Consider the following 21,307-nt stretch of genomic DNA (forward strand, 5'->3'; position numbering starts at 1 on the left):
CTCGCCTGGAAAATCTCATGGATGGAGGAGCCTGGTGGGCTACAGTCCAGGGGGTCACTGAGGGTTGGACATGACAGAGTGACTTCACTTTCATTTTTCACTTTCATGCACTGGAGAAGGAAATGGCAGCCCACTCCAGGGTTCTTGCCTGGAGAGTCCCAGGGACGGGGGAGCCTGGTGGGCTGCCGTCTATGGGGTCGCACAGAATCGGACACGACTGAAGTGGCTTAGCAACAGCAGCAGCATTCTTTCCTCTACATCCAGTTTCTCTTGAGTCTGAAAATTCAAGTTCTCTGTGATGGAGGAATGTATCTGAAACGACATCCATCCACAGTGGCCACCTGGCTCTATTTAAATGCTTGAGCCATAGTCACTCCATTTTTATTTTTTTTTAATCATTTTATTTATTTATTTTTGGATGGGCTGGGTCTTTGTTGCTGCACGCAGGCTTTCTCTAGTTGTGGCTCCACAGGTTCTGGAGCACAGGCTCGGTAGTTGTGGCACAGGGGCTTGGTTGCTCTGTGGCATGTGGAATCCTCCAGGACCAGGGGTCGAACCAGTGTCCCCTGCATTGGCAGGCAGATTCTTACCCACTGTGCCACTAGGGAAGTCCAAGCCTCATTCTTTTTTTTAATTTTACTATTTATTTATTTGGCCATGTTGGGGCTTAGTTGCAGCGTGCAGAATCTTTAGTTGCAACATGTGGGATCTAGTTCTTTGACCAGGGATGGAACTCGGGCCCCCTGCCTGGGAGTGTGGAGTGTTAGCCACTGGACTGCCAGGGAAGTCTGGCCTCATTCCAACACTTCATCTAGTCAACACCCATGTTTCTACCTTTGGTCCCGTCTCAATTATCACTTATTTTTTCTGTTTAAAAAAGTAATGAATTTTAATACATTTTATTTTTTAGAGCAGTTTTAGGTGCACAGAAAAATTGAGCAGAAGATACAGATATTTTTCATGTAACCTGCACCCCCCCTTACAGGAACAGCCTCCCCATAATCAAAATTCCCCAACATCGGTTCTGATCTATGAACACACATTGGCACATCATTACCACCCAGAGTCCATACACTTTTTTAAAAGTACCCAATTTTACACAATCAGCAAGTTAAAGTGCTGAGGCTAGAGTATATATATCAAAACCTTATTGTCCATAATCAAAATCCCAATGTATTTACAGCCAATCACCTTCAATTCGTATCTCAGAATAAAATTCTTTTAATGAGAGTCTTACATGCTCCTTTCCCAACCAAAATTGTACAGTCTTTCCCATGAGAACAATTAAATGTCTTCATGCCCTCCCCTAAATAAATCTCACCTCAGTCACAGTATTTCCAAACCCTGTCCTTGTTATAATTCCGGGTCAGTGAACACCATGCTTTCCCAAACGAATCCCCGTCCTCGGTACATCCCCAGTAAATGAGGCGTCTGTACCAGAAGGGAAACACACATTTTGCAAAGTCTACAGAGAAGAGAGAAGCAATCAAAATAAGAACTCTTTTTATTATGTACCTTGTCTCTGCCATCACACGCACACACACACACACACACACACACGTGTACATGAACACACGTTCCCACTCCCATCTGCTCTACTCTGTTCCACCATAAGCACATGCAAAACAGTATTGGTGAGGGATTGAGGTTCTGCGGAAAGGTTTCTTTTCACGGTAACATGGTTGAAGCACTCAGATGCTTGGTGCAATGTGGTTTTTCTGGCCGTCAGAGAACCGTGCATCCCTTATTTCACAATTTAATTGACTGTGAATTCCCTTTGCAGAACCCTCATGTGATCTCACCCACTCCCCCAAGACCAATATCACCACCTTGAATTCCAAGTCAAGACTCTCACCTTCTTCAGAACAGTACTTCCAATATCCTTCGTAAGTTTCATTCAAGGAACACCACTTGTGTTTTACCCTGAACTGGACACAGTCATAGAAGATTCCATCTCTATAGCGGAATGGAAAGAAACACTTGCCCTCTAGAGAAAACAAAGATTCAGGTCATCCCTCTCTGGGACTGTTCACTGAGATGTTACGTTACTTTCCTGCTGCGGGCTGGAAGGGGGTTTGTACTCAGAAGTCAGAATCAGGACCCAATTTTATTGAACAATATCGAGTCATACAATATAGTGGAGCTGTGGGAACTCTACTAATAAAGGTTTTTTGTTTGCTTGTTTGTTTCATACTCCTACATGCATCCCACTATTTTCTATGGCATCAACAGTCTTAAAATTTTGCTCAGCATTTGACCCCAGTTCCAGCAATATACCTTAAGCTTAGAAACATAAATGTGGGCATCTATCTATTAAATGATTACCACCACCTCCCACCATATCTCTTTTCTTCATCCTCTTCCACCATCATACACCCTCATCCTCACACACACACACAGGCACGTATACACACAGCTATTTATACTATTATATTTGTGGTTTATTTCCATACTTGATAATGTTAATACGAGGTATTTCTCACCCCCAGCACTATTTTTGTTCATAATATTCCTAATTACTATTGGACTTTTTTTTTCTATATGAACTTTAAAATCAGGTATTTTTCTATTAGATTGGCAGAAATTAAAGAGTAGAAACAGGTAGTGCCAGTGAAATTTCAGAGTGGTTTCTCCATCTTGTTTTTGTTTGTTTTGGTTCTTGGCTGCACCGTGTGGGATCTAAGCTCTCCGACCAGGGATCGAACCCCAGTCACCTGCTTTGCAAGGCAGATTCTTAATCAATGGACCACCAGGGAAGTCCCTATATTACATTTTATGAAAGGAGAAAAAAAGATTATTTTTTAACCAGGAAAATATCCCACTGATTTCCCCATTTTTACAATTTTTCTTTAAAACAGGCTTTTTAGCAGAAGTTTTCTGATCAACTTACCTTTGACTTCTGGAAGATGAGTTACAGTCTCTGAAAAATAAATTTGAAGTTGACATTTATTTCATTATTCTCATGTCTTCCATCCAAGAACATGGCATGATCTTCTACTTTTTTAGGAATTCGGTTTCTGTTCTTCAATATGATAGTATCATTTACTTTATATAAGTCCTGCATATTTCTTGATGATGTAACCCCAAAACATTTTGTGACATTGATATAAAACAGAATGACTTCATTTTCTGTCAGTGTCCAGTTGGTTCTTACCAGTATAGAGAAAAGCTACTGATTAATGCATTAAAATGTCTATCTTCAATCAGTCATATAGCCTGATTCTCTTTCTAAAACTAGTCATCTACTATCTTCCTAAGGACTGTAAATGTACAACCATAAAAGAATTTTGCCTGTTATGTTCTGTAGGCTTATAGATTATTTCCTTTTGAAAATAGTACATACATTAGAACCACCTCCTTGCAATGATTTTCATTGGTTCTATTTACAATAGACACCTCAGTGGTTTCCTGGTTTTACTTGGAATGACATTAGGATTAAGGATGTTCATTTAGGCATGGTTAATAACAGTAAAGGAAAAGAGAAAAGAATCCAAAAATATCAATCACCAAGGGAATTTTAAAACAAAATACAGCTTTATAATATCATACGGGCATCAAAAAGGATGAGCATATAAATAGATATGGAAACATTTATACTTTGTTTTCAGATTACAAAAGGCATTTTCTGTTTCATTTCATTCTATAAGATGCTATTTTTGCAAAAACAAAATCACATTGTAAAATTATATATAATGAAGATATTTGATGACCTAAAATATTATCAGTAAAGCAAACAGTAAAATTATGATTTCTCTCTTCTTTTTCCTTAACTATTTTTAACATGGAATGTCCTTTATCTTATACTGCTAAGTGCTAATTCACTTCAGTCATGTCTGACTCTGTGAGACCCACAGATGGCAGCCCACCAGGCTCCCCCGTCCCTAGGATTCTCCAGGCAAGAATACTGGAGTGGGTTGCCATTTCCTTCTCCAATGCATGAAAGTGAAAAGTGAAGTTGCTCAGTGGTGTCCGACCCTCAGCAACCCTGTGGACTGCAGCCTTCCAGGCTCCTCCATCCATGGGATTTTCCAAGCAAGACTACTGGAGTGGGGTGCCATTGCCTTCTCCGTATCTTATACACAAACACATAATATAGCAGTTTCATGAAAAATATGATTTCTTACCAGGAAAAGAAGTACAGTATTCAATTGCTTCACATTTTACTGCAAAATTTTAAAAGACTTTTCAACTCACCCATAGTTGGTGAATATTCATCTGAAAGACACAATTTTAAATAAATTTTCATTTCACTAGATTTAGCCTTTAAAATAAAATAAAAATAAAATACTTCACCAAATTATTCTAGTAAAAATAATATTTTAAAGGTAAAAATTCAATGTTTACTTCCAGTGGTGTTATTGTGGGTGACTTCTAATTTTTCCTTTTGCTTTAACTGTACTTTCCAAATATTGTGAGTGAATAAGGCACAATTAATGTTATGTTTAAAACAAAGAAATTCAACAGGCAAAAGTAAATGATTTACTTTTTCCACCTTCCCTACAAAATAAATCACACAATAATAGGGAAAAAATGTATTTTATCATCTCACCATTATTTCTTGTTTTGTTTTATCCTATTTCTTTTCAGTACTGTCTGAAAAGTACAATTTGAAGCAACCATTTACTTAACTGTCTTAAAATGAGGTCCAATTAGTTTTAGCATCTATTAAAAAAGGATCTTTTCATCAATTTCACAGGTTTGTTGTGAGGATTAAATCAAAAACATATGTTTTGGGCTCTGCCCAGTAGAGAGCAGTTAGCAAGCACTTTGGATATGGTAGAAATTGTACTGCAATGGTAAGGCTTTCTCTTATTACAACAATCCTGATTATTTTCTACTATCAAGTGGAAGACTTATTCAAGCTTGCGATGTGATGTGCTTAGTCGCTTCATTCGTGTCTGACTCTTTGCGACCCCATGGACTGCAGCAGGCCAGGCTTTCACATCCATCCATTCGGTGATGCCATCCAACCATCTCATCCTCTGTCGTCCCCTTCTCCTCCTGTCTTCAGTCCTTCCCAGCATGAGGGTCTTTTCCAATGAGTCAGTTCTTCACATCAGGTGGCCAAAGTATTGGAGCTTCAGATTCAACATCAGTCCTTCCAATGAATATTCAGGGTTGATTTCCTTTAGGACTAACTGGTTTGATCTCCTTGCAGTCCAAGGGATTCTCAAGAGTCTTCTCCAACACCACAGTTCAAAAGCATCAATTCTCTGGCACTCAGCTTTCTTTATAGTCCAACTCTCACATCCATACATGACTATTAGAAAAAACATAGTTTTGACTAGATGGACTTGTTGGCAAAGTGATGTCTCTGCTTTTTAATACGCTGTCTAGGTTGGTCATAGCTTTTCTTCCAAGGAGCAAGTGTCTTTTCATTTCATGGCTGCAGTCACCATCTGCAGTGATTTTGGAGCCCAAGAAAACAAAGTCACTCACTGTTTCCAACCACAGTACCTCAGATTTTCTTCTATAAAATGAGGACCAAAACTTTACCTACCCCAGGGGACTGTTAAGGGGGCAGCAGAAGGTGAGATGGTTGGATGGCATCATTGACTCCCTGGACATGAGTCTGAGCAAACTCCCGGAGATAGTGAAGGACAGGGGAGCCTGGTGGGCCTCAGTCCATGGGGTTGCAAAGAATGGGACATGACTGAGCGACTGAACAACAGGAGACTGTTAGGAGGAACAGATTATTATGCATATAAAGTACTTAGAATAGTGCCTGAAACAAAGAACTTAATAGCTTGTAACTGCTATTGTTACCAAGAATGTTATAACTGCTGAAATATTATCACCATCATCATCATCACCATCCTTTCATCACAACTTTCATCAGTAATAAGATTCAAGCCAGCGTATAAGATATTGGGTTGGCCAAAAGATTTCATTTCAGGATTTTGCATAGTATCTTATGGGAAAACCCCAGCAGACTTTTGCGGCCAACCCAATACTTGTTTCACAGCATCACCTGTGCTATATAAAAGTATAAGGTGAGCCTCCCTGCTTAATGCTAGAAATGTTTTCTTCCACTCACACAGAAGGGAGGGCATTAGACAGTTCTTTGGAGTACGTGGAAATGCTTGCCTGACACAAAGATTTTAAATATTTTTAAAAGGAAACCTGACCTGATCACAACAGCAAAGAATTGTGCAGCATTCGTGGTAGGAATGCAAAATAGTACAGCCCCTAAGAAGTTTCTCAAAAGATTCAAAGTAGAATTGCCATAGGATCCAGTAACCCCACATCTGGGTATTTATCTGAAAGAACTGAAGCCGGGATCTTGAAGAGATCTGCACTGGCATATCATATCATTGCAGCCAAGACATGGAAGCAACCTAAGTGTCCATCGATGATGAATGGACAAAGATGCTGTTTATAAACACAACAGAATATTTTTCAGCCTTAAAACGAAGGAAATCCAGCCATGGGCAAAGATATGGATGAACCTGGAGGGCATATTATGCCAAGAGAAATAAACCAGACCTAGGAGGAAAAACACGGCATGATTCCACTTTATATGAAGCATCTAAACCAGTCAAACTCATTCTGTGAATGTTGTCACTAATGTTTACTCGTGAATTTATGTTCGACTCTTTTGTGACCCCGTGGACTGTAGCCACCCACCCTGGAGATGGAAATGGCACCTCACTCCAGTATTCTTGCCTGGAAAATTCCATGGACAGAGGAGCTTGGTGGGCTATTGTCCGTGGGATTGCAAAGAGTCAGACACGCCTGAGCGACTAACACTTTGCTGAAGTTTAACTGTTAGTGTTAGCCCCTGGGCAGTCCAACCCCACAGGAGACAGAAATGCTAACAGGCAACAGATGACAATCCCAGAACTCTGGGTTCACATGGCATGTCAGGGTCTGCCTGCCTGGACAGTCCTTCCTGCAAGTGACCCCACTGTCATGGGATCCCTGAGTACTCCTCAAAGCTTGTTCTAGTGGAGAAATTATGTTTTGTGCATGGCAAATTTCTCACCCTGGAACAAGATCAATCGGATGAGCCTTCTGTGAAGTCTGGCCAGGTCAGTCACATGTCCAAATTCAGGACAGGCAGACAGGTGATTTAGGTTGTTGGTGTTGTTGGTCAGTCATGTCCAACTCTTTGCAACCCCATGGACTGTAGCCTGCCAGGCTCCTCTGTCTATGGGGTCCTCCAGGCAAGAATACTGGAGTGGGTTGCCATTTCCTTCTCTAGGGGAATTTTCCCAGCCCAGGGGTTGAACCCATGTTTCCTGCATTGGCAAAAGAATTCTGTACCATGAGCCACCAGGGAAGCCCAGGCGATTATAGCGCTTACAGTCTTCCTTCTAGCCCGTGAACTCCTGGAGTGGAGGTACTCCTGTCATTTAATCTCTGCTTCCTGTGCTCCTGAAAAACTGAAAGTGTTAGCTGCTCAGTCGTGTCCGACTCTTTGCCACCCTGTGGACTGTAGCCCACCAGGCTCCTCTGTCCATGTAATTTTCCAGGCAAGAGTACTGGAGTGGGCAGCCATTCTCTTCTCCAGGGGATCTTCCCAAACCAGGGATTGAACCTGGGTCTCCTGCTTTGCAGGCAGATTCTTTATGATACAGGATCCAAAACCTACTATCTCATGGCTCCTAAGATGCTAAAATACTTGGCTTTTCATGTTTGAACGTTTCCAATATCAGAATGCCCCCTTACACCTGCTGGCATCTTATCATCAGCAGATCAGGTTGCTATGGAGATGTGCCTGCATTGAAGATGAAGGTATTCAAGAAGTCAGCGTCAAAACGAGTAGTTTGGATGTCTGTGGCTCAAAAGAGAAATCCCCAGAGGCAAGAACAGGCTTTCTTAACCTCTGGGTTACAAGAGGAGACAGAGGCAGTGAATAAGCAACAGTTTCAAAGACTCAAAGTAGATCACCACTACCTACTTGTTAAGACCGGCTCACTGCCCAGGACCAATGAGTTTTAATTGTTTTATGTGTTGTTTCAAGAAATGCTGCCATCACTGAGATTCTGCGCAGCCAAAAGATAATGTTATATGGAAAAATATGACTTTAATAATTCAGAAGGCCAGACACAAGTGGAGAAATTTTAGGAACATCTTAACTAGCTTCTCTCATGTATAATTTCCTTCTTATGGATGTACAAAAGTGACATCTTGTAAAAAAAAAACCTATGTATAAGCAACAGTGTTGTTTTTTCAACAAGTGTAAAAAAATCTAACTGATAAGGTAGTAGTAGTCATAGTTATACCAAGAGCATCTTTTCCTTTTTTAAAAAATTTTTAATCAATACTATGTTTGATTTGTCTTTCCATGCAAAGATGACCTGAAGAATACTTGAAAATAGTTGGTGCAAGATCATCGTTTTTTGCCATTCCATAAAAAAGTTGTTTTGACAACTCTATGTAAGTCTCTTCAGACATGTAAGAAATGCACCCCTAATGAAATCCCTTCTTCTATTGTCACTTTATAGCAGTTGAAGGCAACATGATTTTGGTAAAAAGAATGAAATAGTCTTTCCAAAAATTAGTTCCATTTTCAAAAACCTCTCCATAAGGCATTTGAAATATATTAGCATGGGAATTTCCTGGTGGACCAGTGATTAGAACTCCGTGTTTTCACTGCCAAGGGCCCCGGGAGCTAAGATTTCACAAGCCTCACTGTGTAGCCAAAGCCCCCACCCAACCCCCCAAAAATCAAGACAAAAGTACACAAACAAAATATATTAGCATGAAAGAAGACACGTGGTCATCAAGGAACATGACTTTTGTCAACAAAATTTTCTAATTCACATTCCTGCTCTTTGTTGAATCATCTTATTAAAAAACAAAACAAAACCCAGGGCTTCCCTGGTGGTCCAGTGGTTAAGACTCCATGCTGCCAATGCAGAGGTCATGGGTTCAATGCCTGGTCAGGGAACTAAGATTCCACATGCCAAAAGAATTTTTTTTTAATTAAAAAAAAAAAAGTTTCAGTGGATTGTGTCTATTTTATTAAAAAAAAAAATACAGAGTATTTTCTTCTTTCTGAGGGAACATGAGATAAAGATGGCCCTTACCCTTCCTGGCGTCTCTGATTTGATTACACATGGCAGGAGAGGTTTTCAAACGTCCAACCCCAGGTACTGTCACATCGCTCCTCACCTCCATGTTGGAGACCGGCCACGCTGTGGAGCCAGTTGACTGAGACCAACAGAAGCCCCATGGGCAGTGCCATGCTCCTCCCTCCAAGGAGCAGTGGTCCACCAGGAGTGGACCCTCCGGAGTTTATAGACACAACGCCTGTCTCCTCCCCGTCCCCTCCCCTTCGTCCCTCCTCCTCTTTCTTCTTCTTCTGTTTTTCCATCAACCCCAGTCTCCTCCCTCCCCTTTCCTCTTCTTCTCACCTGCCTTCTCTGCCTTCACCTCCTCCTCTTTCTTCACCTGCCTCTTCTCTCTCTCCTGGCCCCAAAGCCAGACCTCCTCCTTTTTAATAGGAAGATACACACACACACACACACACACACACACACACAAATAATAAGCTGGCGTTCAATAAGACAAGGATTAGAAGTCATCACAAGGAATTTCCAGTTGTTTCCATGACAACAAGGATCACGGGAGCAGTCAGAGATTCATCCAAGTCTTGGACCTTACCAGTCTTTGAAAGCCAGGGCTGAAGAATCCCCTGCAGGATGCCAGAGAGGCTGCCTGGGGAATCAGGTTTGCGTCACGAATACAAACATCTCAGTGTACACTCTGTGAACCTTCAGTGTGAGCCACTGTTTTCTCGTGGCCCTTAATAATCTAGCTAATGTGTTACAGGTGACCTCGCAGTTCTGGGAACGAGCAATGCACCATTTATGGTCACTTACATCCCACAATTCTGAGAAGTAAGGTTAATTGGTCAGTCATGCAGCGAGCAGTACAAACTTGGACTCGGTTATAGTAATTGTTGCTTTCTCTTCTCGTTCGTAAAAAAACCAAACTACTGGCAGCGCTAGTGGTAAAGAATCTGCCTGCTAATGCAGGAGATGCAAAACACTCGGGTTTGATCCCTGGGTCGGAAAGATCCCCATGACTAGGAAATGGCAACCCACTCCAATATTCTTGCCTGGAAAATTCCATGGACAGAGGAGCCTGGCGGCTACAGTCCATGGGGTTGCAAAGCGTCGGACACAACTGAGGGCATGTGCACGCACACACAAACACACACACACTTCCCTTCATTCTAGAAAATTCTCAGGCTCTAGGAGCTTCATTATCCAGCTGAAACCTGTCCACCTCCTTGTAGCTCAATATCCAGGAACTCTTCCTCCTCTGTTCATTAATATTCTTGTCTATGATCCCAGCCCCCGCAAGACCCCATTACTATATCCATGACTGAATTTTATGAGCCTCATAGATACGCATGAGATCCCCTTGGGACATCATTAACCATGGGGTTATCCCACCCAAACTGCCCCTGATTGTAACCACTTACAGAGAACCCTCCTTGGGGGAACTGCAGTCTCATCCTACAGACAGGTTGGAGCCAAAACAATCAGGCCAGTCCCCAGATAATCCAGTGATTTTGGAAGCAAAACCTTAAAGAAGGCTCGTGAAGACAGCTAGGGTGGAAAACGACTCTCTTAAAGGTACACCTCAACCTAGAAACCCGGGATGGTGTGGGGATCGGGACCTGGGGGTCCCCACAGCAAGGAAGGGAGGGATCTAGAGCAATGCTGTCCACTGGGAGAAATACGATGTGAGCTACTTGTATCATGGTGGTCATACTGATAATAAGAACAATAAGAAGAAGAAACAGCCATTTTAAAAATAATATATTTAAAATATTACCTTAACATGTCCTCAACATAATATTGATGAGATACTTTACATTTTTTTTCACCCTGCATCTTCAGAGTCCAGTATTTTATGCTTACAACCTGTGATGATTCGAACTCGCCGCGTTTCAAATGCTAACGGGCCACAAGTGGCCACCATACTGGACAACGCGGCTCTAGAGCTCTGGAAATGAAAAGCCAGAGAAAGCGGGGGCGGGAGCCTTGAGGGCAGGTCAGGAGTGGGTGAAATCACGGTGTGTGAACAATGTCGTGCTAAGGAAGGCTGCCTTTCTCCTGACTTTGGGGGAAGGAGACGGAAGAAAAGGAAACTAGCCCGGACAGATTGGCTGCTGAGTTCCTGCGAGTGGACGCATAGCTTCATGGTTCTGTGAAGCTTTGCATTCACGCCTCTAAGGTAAGGTTCAGTCTTTCTGTTTGATGAGGGAGGAAGCTGAGATTCAGAGAGAGCTTCCCGAGGTCCTGTTCTCCTCTCTCCAAAGGCAGCCTGAATCCATAATAGAACAGGGGTGTGTGTGTTTGTGAGGGAGTCTTACGTGGAGGTTTTGCTTTGGGCACGGAGTTATTTGCTGCTGAGGAGCTGAAGGACTCGGTATTTTGCAGGTACTCTGTACTCCAGTGGCTTTATGCTCACGAGCTCCCTTAATCCCCACAATAGCTGTCATAGCTATCTCCACTTGACAGACGAGAACGTGGAAAACTGGAAGTCAGAGAGGTGAAATGACCTTTCCAAGGCTTCCCAGTAGACAATGGAAGAGGTGGGCGCTGAACCCTGATTGGTTGGGTGCCATGCTTTTCTCGTCGCTCCACTGTGATATTTTTGGCTTAAGAAAACCAGAGAGCAGAGGCTGTAGGCTAGACTGTTTGCTGGCCTCCCGCTCAGCACCTTAGTACACCTGGTGTGGCTATTCTTGTGTTCCACCTTGGGTGACAGATACAGATGTCTCAGGTATGACTGCTGAAGTCAAAAATGGTGTACAGTTCCTTTTGGTAGTTACCAAATAAACAATACAAATGGTAGGGTTGTGGGATACTTATTAAATGAATAGATAAAAGGATGGATGAAGAAAAGATGGGGAGATGGAAGGATGGGTAATGGACAGCAGAACTGAAGGATGCATGGATGGAAGGAAGGATGGGGCGATGAATGGAAGGATGGATAATGGATAGATGGGTGGAAGGATTGAAGGACAGGTGTACGAATGGATGGGAGGAAGGTTGGGTAGATAGGTGGAAGGATGGATGATGGATAGATGGACAGAAGGACTGAAGGAAGAACGAATGGATGAATAGATGAATGGAACCAGGTGAACAGAGATTAAGAATACAGACTATCATTAAGTAGGGGAAGTATTTGCTAGACAGTAACCCATCACTTCATGGGAAATAAATGGAGAAACAGTGGAAACAGTGTCAGACTTTATTTTTTGGGGCTCCAAAATCACTGCAGATGGTGATTGCAGCCATGAAATTGAAAGACACTTACTCCTTGGAAGGAAAGTTATGACCAACCTAGACAGCATATTCAAAAGCAGAGACATTACTTTGCCAACAAAGGTCCATCTAGTCAAGGCTATGGTTTTTCCAGTGGTCATGTATGGATGTGAGAGTTGGACTGGGAAGAAAGCTGAGCACCGAAGAAATGATGCTTTTGAACTGTGGTGTTGGAGAAGACTCTTGAGAGTCCCTTGGACAGCAAGGAGATCCAACCAGTCCATCTTAAAGGAAATCAGTCCAGAATATTCATTGGAAGGACTGATGCTGAAGCTGAAACTCCAATACTTGGGCCACCTCATGCGAAGAGTTGACTCATTGGAAAAGACCCTGATGCTGGGAGGGATTGGGGGCAGGAGGAGAAGGGGACGACAGAGGATGAGATGGCTGGATGGCATCACCAACTCAATGCACATGAGTTTTGGTGAACTCCGGGAGTTGGTGATGGACAGGGAGGCCTGGCGTGCTGTGATTCATGGGGTCACAAAGAGTCGGACATGACTGAGCGACTGAACTGAACTGAACATTCTCTGAAAAGTTTGGGAGACAATAAATAACAAAAAGGAAAAGAGAGAGGAAACTCAAAGTAAGTTTGCTTAATTAACTAATTGTAGCAGGTCTTGCTTGGAGTCACTCTGCCAGTGGTCAGTGAAGCGTCCACACTGTCTCTTAATCACTATGAAATGCTGGCTCTGAGGAAGACTCAGGCATTGTGCTTTGCCCTATAGATGTTCCGTAAATTTGGTCCCTAAGAGCTACTTTATAAAGTTAATCTACCCTTAAGCCAGCTGTCTATGTAGATTTGAAATTTTGCCATTTTAAATTTGTAATTTTGTAGTTTTGCTTTTCTGCAAAGGCTCTTCTGTGTTTTCTTTCCCAGTCTTAATTATTTGTGTGTCTGTGTATATATGTACGGAGACAGCAATGGCACCCCACTCCAGTACTCCTGCCTGGAAAATCCCATGGACGGAGGAGCCTGGTGGGCTGCAGTCCATGGGGTCGCTAAGAGTCGGACACGACTGAGCGACTTCACTTTCACTTTTCACTCTCATGCATTGGAAAAGGAAATGGCAACCCACTCCAATGTTCTTGCCTGGAGAATCCCAGGGACGGGGGAGCCTGGTGGGCTGCCATCTACGGGGTCGCACAGAGTCGGACAACTGAAGCGACTTAGCAGCAGCAGCAGCAGTATATACGTACATCCAACATGTAGGTATTTGTGTAAATGTATTTAAATATCTATCATGTGTCTGCCTGCAATGCAGGAGACACAGGAGATGCGAGTTTGATCCCTGGGTCAGGAAGATCCCCTGGAGGAGGGCATGGCAACCGACTCCAGTATTCTTGCCTGGGAAGTCCTATGGACACAGGAGCCTGGTAGGCTGCAGGTCATGGGGCCGCAGAGTCAGACAAGACTGAGCAGAAGCACCAACAGCATAGATTATGTGTACATGTGTGTGAGTGCACGTATATAACCATATTGTATATGCATACAGATACAACATGTTCAATTTTTGTTTTAAATTAAGAAAACCATGTATGTGGTAGATGTACCATGCACATCTAAGGTAACAGTTTACCTGGGAAAAGTCCCATGTGTGCCCTGGGTTGTTCATTTCCACCTCTCAGAGGTGACCAGTATTAACTGCTTTCTCACGTGTCCACTCAGGAGAATTTTCTGTGCAAGCCCATACAAAACACAATTGCAGTGTCTCATGGAGAACAAGGCCCTCAGTGGCCGATGCTCTTTCCCTCCCTTGGCACTCAGCATGGCCTGGCCGCGTGGACCTCCTTCTGCTCCCTAGGAGAGCCCTCTCTGCTGTCTTTGCTCTTACTGTCCCCTCGCCTGGAATGCTCATCCCCACGGCTGTGTAGCTGACTCCAACCTGACCTTGGCTGTGCTCTGAGGGAACCTCCCTGATCGCCTAAAGCAGACACCTGTCAGGCACCATCTACCACAGCCCCCTGTTTATTGTCTTCACTGCACTTATTCTGAAATGATGTTGATGATTTTTTTTTTATTGTGGTAAACTGCGCATAACCTGTAATGGACTTTTTTTTTTGGATGCGCCATATGGCTTGAGAGAATCTCAGTTCCCCCACCAGGGATCAAACCCAGCCCTGCGAGTGAAAGGGTAGAGTCCTAACCACTCCGTGTGGACATCCGGTGAATTCCCTAAAATGGACCATTTTAAAGTGTTGCCCAGAAAATCCCATGGATGGAGGAGCCTGGTAGGCTGCAGTCCATAGGGTCGCTTAAGAGTCGGACACGACTGAGCGACTTCACTTTCACTTTCCACTTTCATGCATTGGAGAAGGAAATGGCAACCCACTCCAGTGTTCTTGCCTGGAAAATCCCAGGGACGGAGAAGCCTGGTAGGCTGCAGTCCATGGGGTTGCACAGAGTCGGACACGACTGAAGCGACTTAGCAGCAGTAGCAGTCAGTGGCATTAAGTACATTCCCAATATTGTGCAAACCATGACTCCCATCTTGTTCTAGGACTTGTTTATCACCCCTGATGGAACCTCTATTCCTTTTTCCTCTCTCCCCTATCCCAGTAAAATACTAGCCTTTAAAAAAAATTATCTATGTATTTACATTATGGGCTTTGCTGGGTCTGTACTGCTTTGCATGGATTTCTCTAGTTTCAGTGAGAGGGGACTACTCTTTTTGGTGGTTTCTCTTGTTGCGGAGCACAGGCTCTAGGGCACACAGGCTTCAGTACCTGCGCTTCTAGCGCGCAGGCTCAGTAGTAGCAGCACTTGGGCTTCGTTGCTCTGCGGTGTGTGGGATCTTCCCGGACCAAGGATCGAACCTGCATCCCCTGCATTGGCAGGTGGATTCTTATCCACTCTGCCACCAGGGAAGTCTAAAATGTCAGCCTTATATGAGCCGGAACTTCACTTGTCCACGTCACTGATGACACCGTATAGAGGATGCATAACAAATGTGTAACAAATGAGTAAATGAACATCTGAATGAATCAAAAAGTGGATATAGATGTTTTTACATACACTTGGAATCACACTGTGCATTTTTGTCTAGAACTTGGACTTTTCACTTAATACTGTGTTTTCATAGCAGAACATACACATCCAACTCATTCTATTTAAAAATATTGCGGGGTTAGTCCATGTGGGCAAATCAGAACTCACTGTACCAGTTCTCCCGCCTTCACTACTCATCTTGTTTCCAGTCGTTGCTATTAGACAAAGTCCAGAGGTTTTTGAACATTATGGTCTCCTGTAATTGACGCTTCTCCAGCAAACTTAATGAAATGTGACCCTTATTTGAGGAACGAGAGCCAGATTCACAAGAGAATTTGGAGGGATGGTAGGGTCAGGGAAGCTGACAATATTTGAAAGGTCTGAGGTGTGTTAGTTTGGCAGCTGATAAAGTAAAAAATAAGAGGGTGTTAGAGGAAGCAAGGTGTAGATTAAGAACAAACAGTTCAATGTGTGATTGAAGTAGTAGCTTTGAAGTCAGGCTTTGAGCTGCACACAGAGAGTCATGATAGTTAGGGCAAGCTCCTCTTTGCATCCTCATTTCTTGACCCAACCTAAGGTGGTACTCCATTCTTAGATTTGTTTCCCTTCTGCTCAAAGCTGGGCAGTCTTTCTGGGCTCCAGGCAGAGTGGTTAGTGACAGTCACAAGTATGGTACCTTAAAGTTAAGAGAGTCTTAAAGTCCGAAGTTGTATTGAATCCTTTCAAGAAACTTGGCTCTGAGATGAGTGATAAAACTGGTAATAAGCTTATCTCACAGTTGATAAGAAAGTTACCACTCATTGGAATTATATATGATTTGAGCTCTGGGCAATTTGAAAGGGTTAGGTTTGTGGGTTTGTGGGTTTGTGGCAGTATTTTTATTAGAAAAGAGTCCATTGGCCTTTTACAGGGTATTAATCCCTTTGTCATCTGCCATCTATGACTTATGTGTTTTGGGGTCTCATTTAAAAACCTTTTCCTAATGCATGACCTCATGTGAAGAGCTGACTCATTGGCAAAGACTCTGATGCTGGGAGGGATTGGGGGCAGGAGGAGAAGGGGACGACAGAGGATGAGATGGCTGGATGGCATCACTGACTCGATGGACGTGAGTCTGGGTGAACTCCGGGAGTTGGTGATGGACAGGGAGGCCTGGCGTGCTGCGATTCATGGGGTCGCAAAGAGTCGGACACAACTGAGCGACTGAACTGAACTGAACTGAATGCATGACAAATGTCATTGGTACCCACTCATTTATTTGTTTGTATTTAGTTTTGCTACATTATTTAATTATTTTCCCAGCATTTTTTCCTTCCTTACAATTATAATATTCTTTAGTATTAAGCCAAGGCATTGATCATGTATCTGTCTCTATAATGAATTAATAAACTATTTTCCAAAGAGAGAAAAAAAAAGGAGAAACTTGGCTCTGTAGAAACTCATCCCCAGTTTGGTTTAACGATGAAGAAGAGCACAGCCTCTTTGCACTGCCTGGTTTGAGTTTTGCGTCTACCTTTATAGGCCGTCACCGTATATTTCCATGCCTATTTGTCTATCACACAAAGTAATAATAGTTCCTGCCTCCTGGGGTTTTTTACAGAGTTTTCTACAATTAATTTTTATTTATTTATTTTTGGCTGCACTAGGTCGCTGTTGCTGCACTCGGGCTTTCTCTAATTGCAGCGAGCGGGGGGCTATTCTTCGTTGCAGTTTGTGGGCTTCTCTTTGCACTGGCTTCTCTTGTTGTGGAACATGGTCCCTAGAGCTCGGGGCTCAGTAGCTGTGGTGCACCAGCTTAGTTACCCAAGGGATGTGGGATCTTCCTGGACCAGGGATCAAACCTGTGTCCCCTACATTGGCAGGCGGATTCTTAACCACTGGACCACCAGGGAAGTCCCACCTCGTAGGGTTTTGTGATCATTAAATGCTAATTAAACAAAGCACCCAAAGTTACGCTTTGCACACAAGTGCTCAGCACATGTTGACCTCTGTTATTTATTGAGCTCCCATCATGTAACAAGAATTCTGCTTAGGTGGTCTCATCTCCTTCTGAAAACAATCCAATGGGGGTAGATTTCAGTAGTCCCATATATAGACCAAGACCCTGAATGTCAGTCACTACCCATATCACACCCAAGATCCCCTGGATAAGCTGGAATTCACGTCTGGACCATCCTTTGTCAAAGCCACAATGATAAATATATTTAGCAGTTGTTAAAACAGATATTATGAGAGGTGAAATGCTCAGAGTCACAAAGCCAGCTTACGAGAAGGACTAGGGTTGGAAATGATCTTTCCTGGACATCTTCCAGGAGACTGACTCAGATGGGGACAGTGATGATGAAAATGATAACGACTCATATTTACTAAGCACATTTTATGGGCCAGGTGCTGTTCAAAGCCTTTTGGGTCTGTATTAGTTCTCTGGGGCTGCTGTAAAAAAAAAAAAAAAAATTATCCAGCTGAAAACAACACAGATCTAGTCTCTTACACTCTCTGTAGGTCAGAAGACTTGCTGGGCTGTAATCAAGGTGTTGGCAGGGCTGTGTGCCTTCTGGAAGTTCTAAGGGAGAAGCCATTTCCCAGCTTTTCCAGCTTCTAAAGACTTGCCCCTCCGTGGGACTTCCCTGGTGGTCTAGTGGTTAAGATCTTGCCTTCCAATGCAGGGGGTTCAGATTTTATCTCTGGCTGGGAAAACAAGATTGCACATGCCTGGGGGCCAAAAAACCAAAATATAAAACAGAAGCAATGTTGTAACAAACTCCATAAAGGTGATCTGCATTCCTTGGTTCACGGCCCCTTCCTGATGTCACTCAAACCTCTGCTTCCATTGTTCCATCTGATTTCCTGCCTCTCCTACCTCCCTTACAAAAAACGTCTTTGTGTTTGGCTGCACTGGGTCTTCATTGCTCTATGAGGGCTTTCTCTACTTGCAGTGAGCAGGGGCTACTCTCTAGCTGCAGTACGCCGGCTTCTCCCTGCGGTGGCTTCTCTTGTTTCGGAGGACGGGATCTAGACATGTGGGCTTTGGTAGTTGCAGCTCTCCATGCCAGTACTCTTGACTCTAGAGTGTGGGCTCAGCAGTTGTGATGCACAGCCTTAGTTGCTCCACGTGCCGTGGAATCTTCCCAGACCAGGGATTGAACCCATGTCCCCTGCCTTGGCAGGCAGATTCTTATCCCCTGCGCCACCAGAGAGGTCCCTGCCCCCCTCTTATAAGGACTCTTATGCTTACTCTGAGCCCACCCAGATCATCCAGGGTAATCTCCCCATCTGACGATCCTTAACGTAATCGAAATCCCCACTGCGACATATTCACGGGTTCTGGGGATTAGGGTGTGGATATCTTTGGCGATGATGAATATCTGGGTATTAGCATCTACTAACTACCTCACCCTGACTTTCAGAGGCAGCAGCAATTACCATCATTGTCTCCATTTTACAGATGAAGAACTGAGACCCAGAGCCCTGCATAGCTTTCTTTTTCACTTTATTGGGGTACATTTGCTTCACAGTGCTGTGTTAGCTCTGCTGCACAGAGAAGTGAATCAGCCATGTGTATTTACAATAACCAGGAAATAGAAGCAACCTAAATGTCCACTGACGGATGAATGGATGAAGAAGATCTGGTGCATAAACACGATGAATAACTTTCTTAACATCGTAAAGGTTCTAAGAGGCAAAGCTTTCAAACCAAGTTCAGGCCTTTAACAGCATTCCACATTTTGCCTTTGGGGATATCTTAGTATATAGGCCAAAAATGATTAAATTTGAATATTGGGAAGGAGGTTTGAAAGGAAAACTTGAGGTGAATGAATTAATGAAGGTATAGATATCGGAGGGTATGGTGAAGCAGAGATATAAGCATGAAATTGTAGGTGGTAAAGAGTTTAGAAGAACTGGTTCAAATCTGTCTCTCCCCCATATTCACAAAGGGGATTGCCTGGCACAAAGGGGACTATCTAGTTATTATCTAGCTTGTACACCCTCCATCGTTTGCAAAGTACTTTCCAACATCTATGGCTCTTATCATAAGGTCTTGTGGTGGGTTTTTTCTCCCTCGCTGGATGACCGGGAAAACTGCACCCAAGCCGGACTGCGGGTTGACTGCAAGACCCCAGCAGCTCGCGTTCCTACCAGCCAACAGTGTGGTGACAGAAGCAGGATGCCAGCCCCAACCACCCCATAGCCCGGGACAAAGTGACCTCCAGCGCGTTTGAACGTGCGGGTGCTTGAGGAATCGCTTGGCCCTAACCTGAATGTTCCAGACATTCAGCTATTAAGACTCACTTTATAGCCCATTCCTTGCCTTGAACCACCCCCAACCTATTTTCTATTAATATCCACGACTTGATCCAAGTAGGCTCATTAACCTTCCAGAATGGCAGTCCATATCAACTCCTCGAGTCTGTGCAAAAATCCTTCACATGTCTGGTGTCCCGTGAAAATGTCTGGTCTGAGTGGGGACTGGGGGCGGAGCACCCAGAGGAAGAGAAGAGCAAGACCCTGAAGCATAAGCAAGCTCAGCTAGTTTACGCAAGAAAACAGCAAAAAGACTAGTGTAGTCTGAATAGATCAAAGGAGGGGATGGGAGATAAGGAATGAGCTTTGAGGGGAGGGCTTGGCATGGACTGTGAATGTTATGATAATTAATGACTGCTGCTTCTCCTCACTTTAATCCCTCCAGTGGCTTTCAGTTGCATTTTTAAAATAATTTGATTTATTCTATTTTGTTTTTGTTTTTATTTTATTTTATTTTTAAACTTTACATAATTGTATTAGTTTTGCCAAATATCAAAATGAATCTGCCACAGGTATACATGTGTTCCCCATCCTGAACCCTCCTCCCTCCTCCCTCCCCATACCATCCCTCTGGGTCGTCCCAGTGCACCAGCCCCAAGCATCCAGTATCGTGCATCGAACCTGGACTGGCAACTCGTTTCATACATTATATTTTACATGTTTCAATGCCATTCTCCCAAATCTTCCCACCCTCTCCCTCTCCCACAGAGTCCATAAGACTGTTCTATACATCAGTGTCTCTTTTGCTGTCTCGTACACAGGGTTATTGTTACCATCTTTCTAAATTCCATTCATATGCGCTAGTATACTGTATTGGTGTTTTTCTTTCTGGCTTACTTCACTCTGTATTGGCTGGGTCTTTGTTGCTGTGTGGGCTTTCTCTGGTTGCAGCGAGCAGGGTCCACTCTCTAGTTGCGGTGTGCAGGCTTCTCATTGCAGTGGCTTGTCTTCTTGCGAAGCACAGGCTCCAGGGCACATGGCCTCAGTAGCTGCAACTCCCCAGCTCCCGAGCACAGGCTCAATAGTTGTGGGGCAGGGGCTTAGTTGCTCCAAGGCCTGTGAGATCTTCCTGAACCAGGAATGGAACTTGTTTCTCTTTCGTTGGCAGGCAGATTCTTTTTACCACTGAGTCAACAGGGAAGCCCTCCAGTTGCATCTTTTAAAAATATGTATTTATTTATTTACTTGGCTGTATTAGGTCTTAGTTGCTCCACGGCATCTTTAGTTGCTGCAAGTGAACACTTAATTGAGGCATATGGGATCTACTTCCCTGACCAGGGATTGAACCTGGATCCTCCTCTGCATTGGGAGCGTAGGGTCTTAGCCGCTGCGCCACCAGAGAAGTCCCAAACTTGCATTTAGAAAACAAGGACGGCTTTGCAGGGTCCACTATATTCACCTCACGAAGCATTCATAGCCAAAGATATGAGTAGTGTCTAGTGACACCACTATATCCCGCTGGAGTGATATAGTTCCAGCTCGTCTTGTTCTTTGAACGCGTCCAGCTCTTTTCCATCTTAAGCCTTTTGTCACATCCTGCTGTCTCTGCCTAGATGAGCCGCAGACACGCAGCCCGGCTCCGCTCATGGCTACTCATTGTTCTCTTCTTCCGGGCCTCAGTTTTCATGTCATTTTATCTGAAGAGACTTCCCGACCTCACAGTCAGAATGAACCTTGCCCTGGTTAGCCTTTATCACAGCTTCTGTTCTCCCACCCTACTGCT

General features: G+C 43.7%; 1 protein-coding gene across 1 annotated transcript; it reads right to left on the bottom strand.

The window, feature by feature from the left end:
* Positions 1–980: 980 nt before the first annotated feature.
* Positions 981–4,210, bottom strand: LOC129632119 (binder of sperm protein homolog 1-like). The gene is made up of 4 exons (XM_055553544.1): positions 4,195–4,210; positions 2,891–2,920; positions 1,856–1,987; positions 981–1,465 (listed from the first exon to the last, which is right to left on the bottom strand). The coding sequence occupies exons 1-4, from the start codon at positions 4,196–4,198 to the stop codon at positions 1,323–1,325; spliced, it is 309 nt and encodes a 102-aa protein (XP_055409519.1). The 5' UTR covers positions 4,199–4,210; the 3' UTR covers positions 981–1,322.
* Positions 4,211–21,307: the final 17,097 nt, after the last annotated feature.

This window comes from Bubalus kerabau, chromosome 17, assembly GCF_029407905.1.
Source record: "Bubalus kerabau isolate K-KA32 ecotype Philippines breed swamp buffalo chromosome 17, PCC_UOA_SB_1v2, whole genome shotgun sequence".
In the NCBI taxonomy this organism is placed as follows: Eukaryota; Metazoa; Chordata; class Mammalia; order Artiodactyla; family Bovidae; genus Bubalus; species Bubalus kerabau.

Coding starts and splice junctions, on each gene's coding strand:
- LOC129632119 (XM_055553544.1), bottom strand. Junction 1,988..2,890: donor TCATCTTCCAGAAGTCAAAG/GTAAGTTGATCA, acceptor TGTTTTCTCTAG/AGGGCAAGTGTTTCTTTCCA. Junction 1,466..1,855: donor GAAGTACTGTTCTGAAGAAG/GTGAGAGTCTTG, acceptor TCTTCTCTGTAG/ACTTTGCAAAATGTGTGTTT.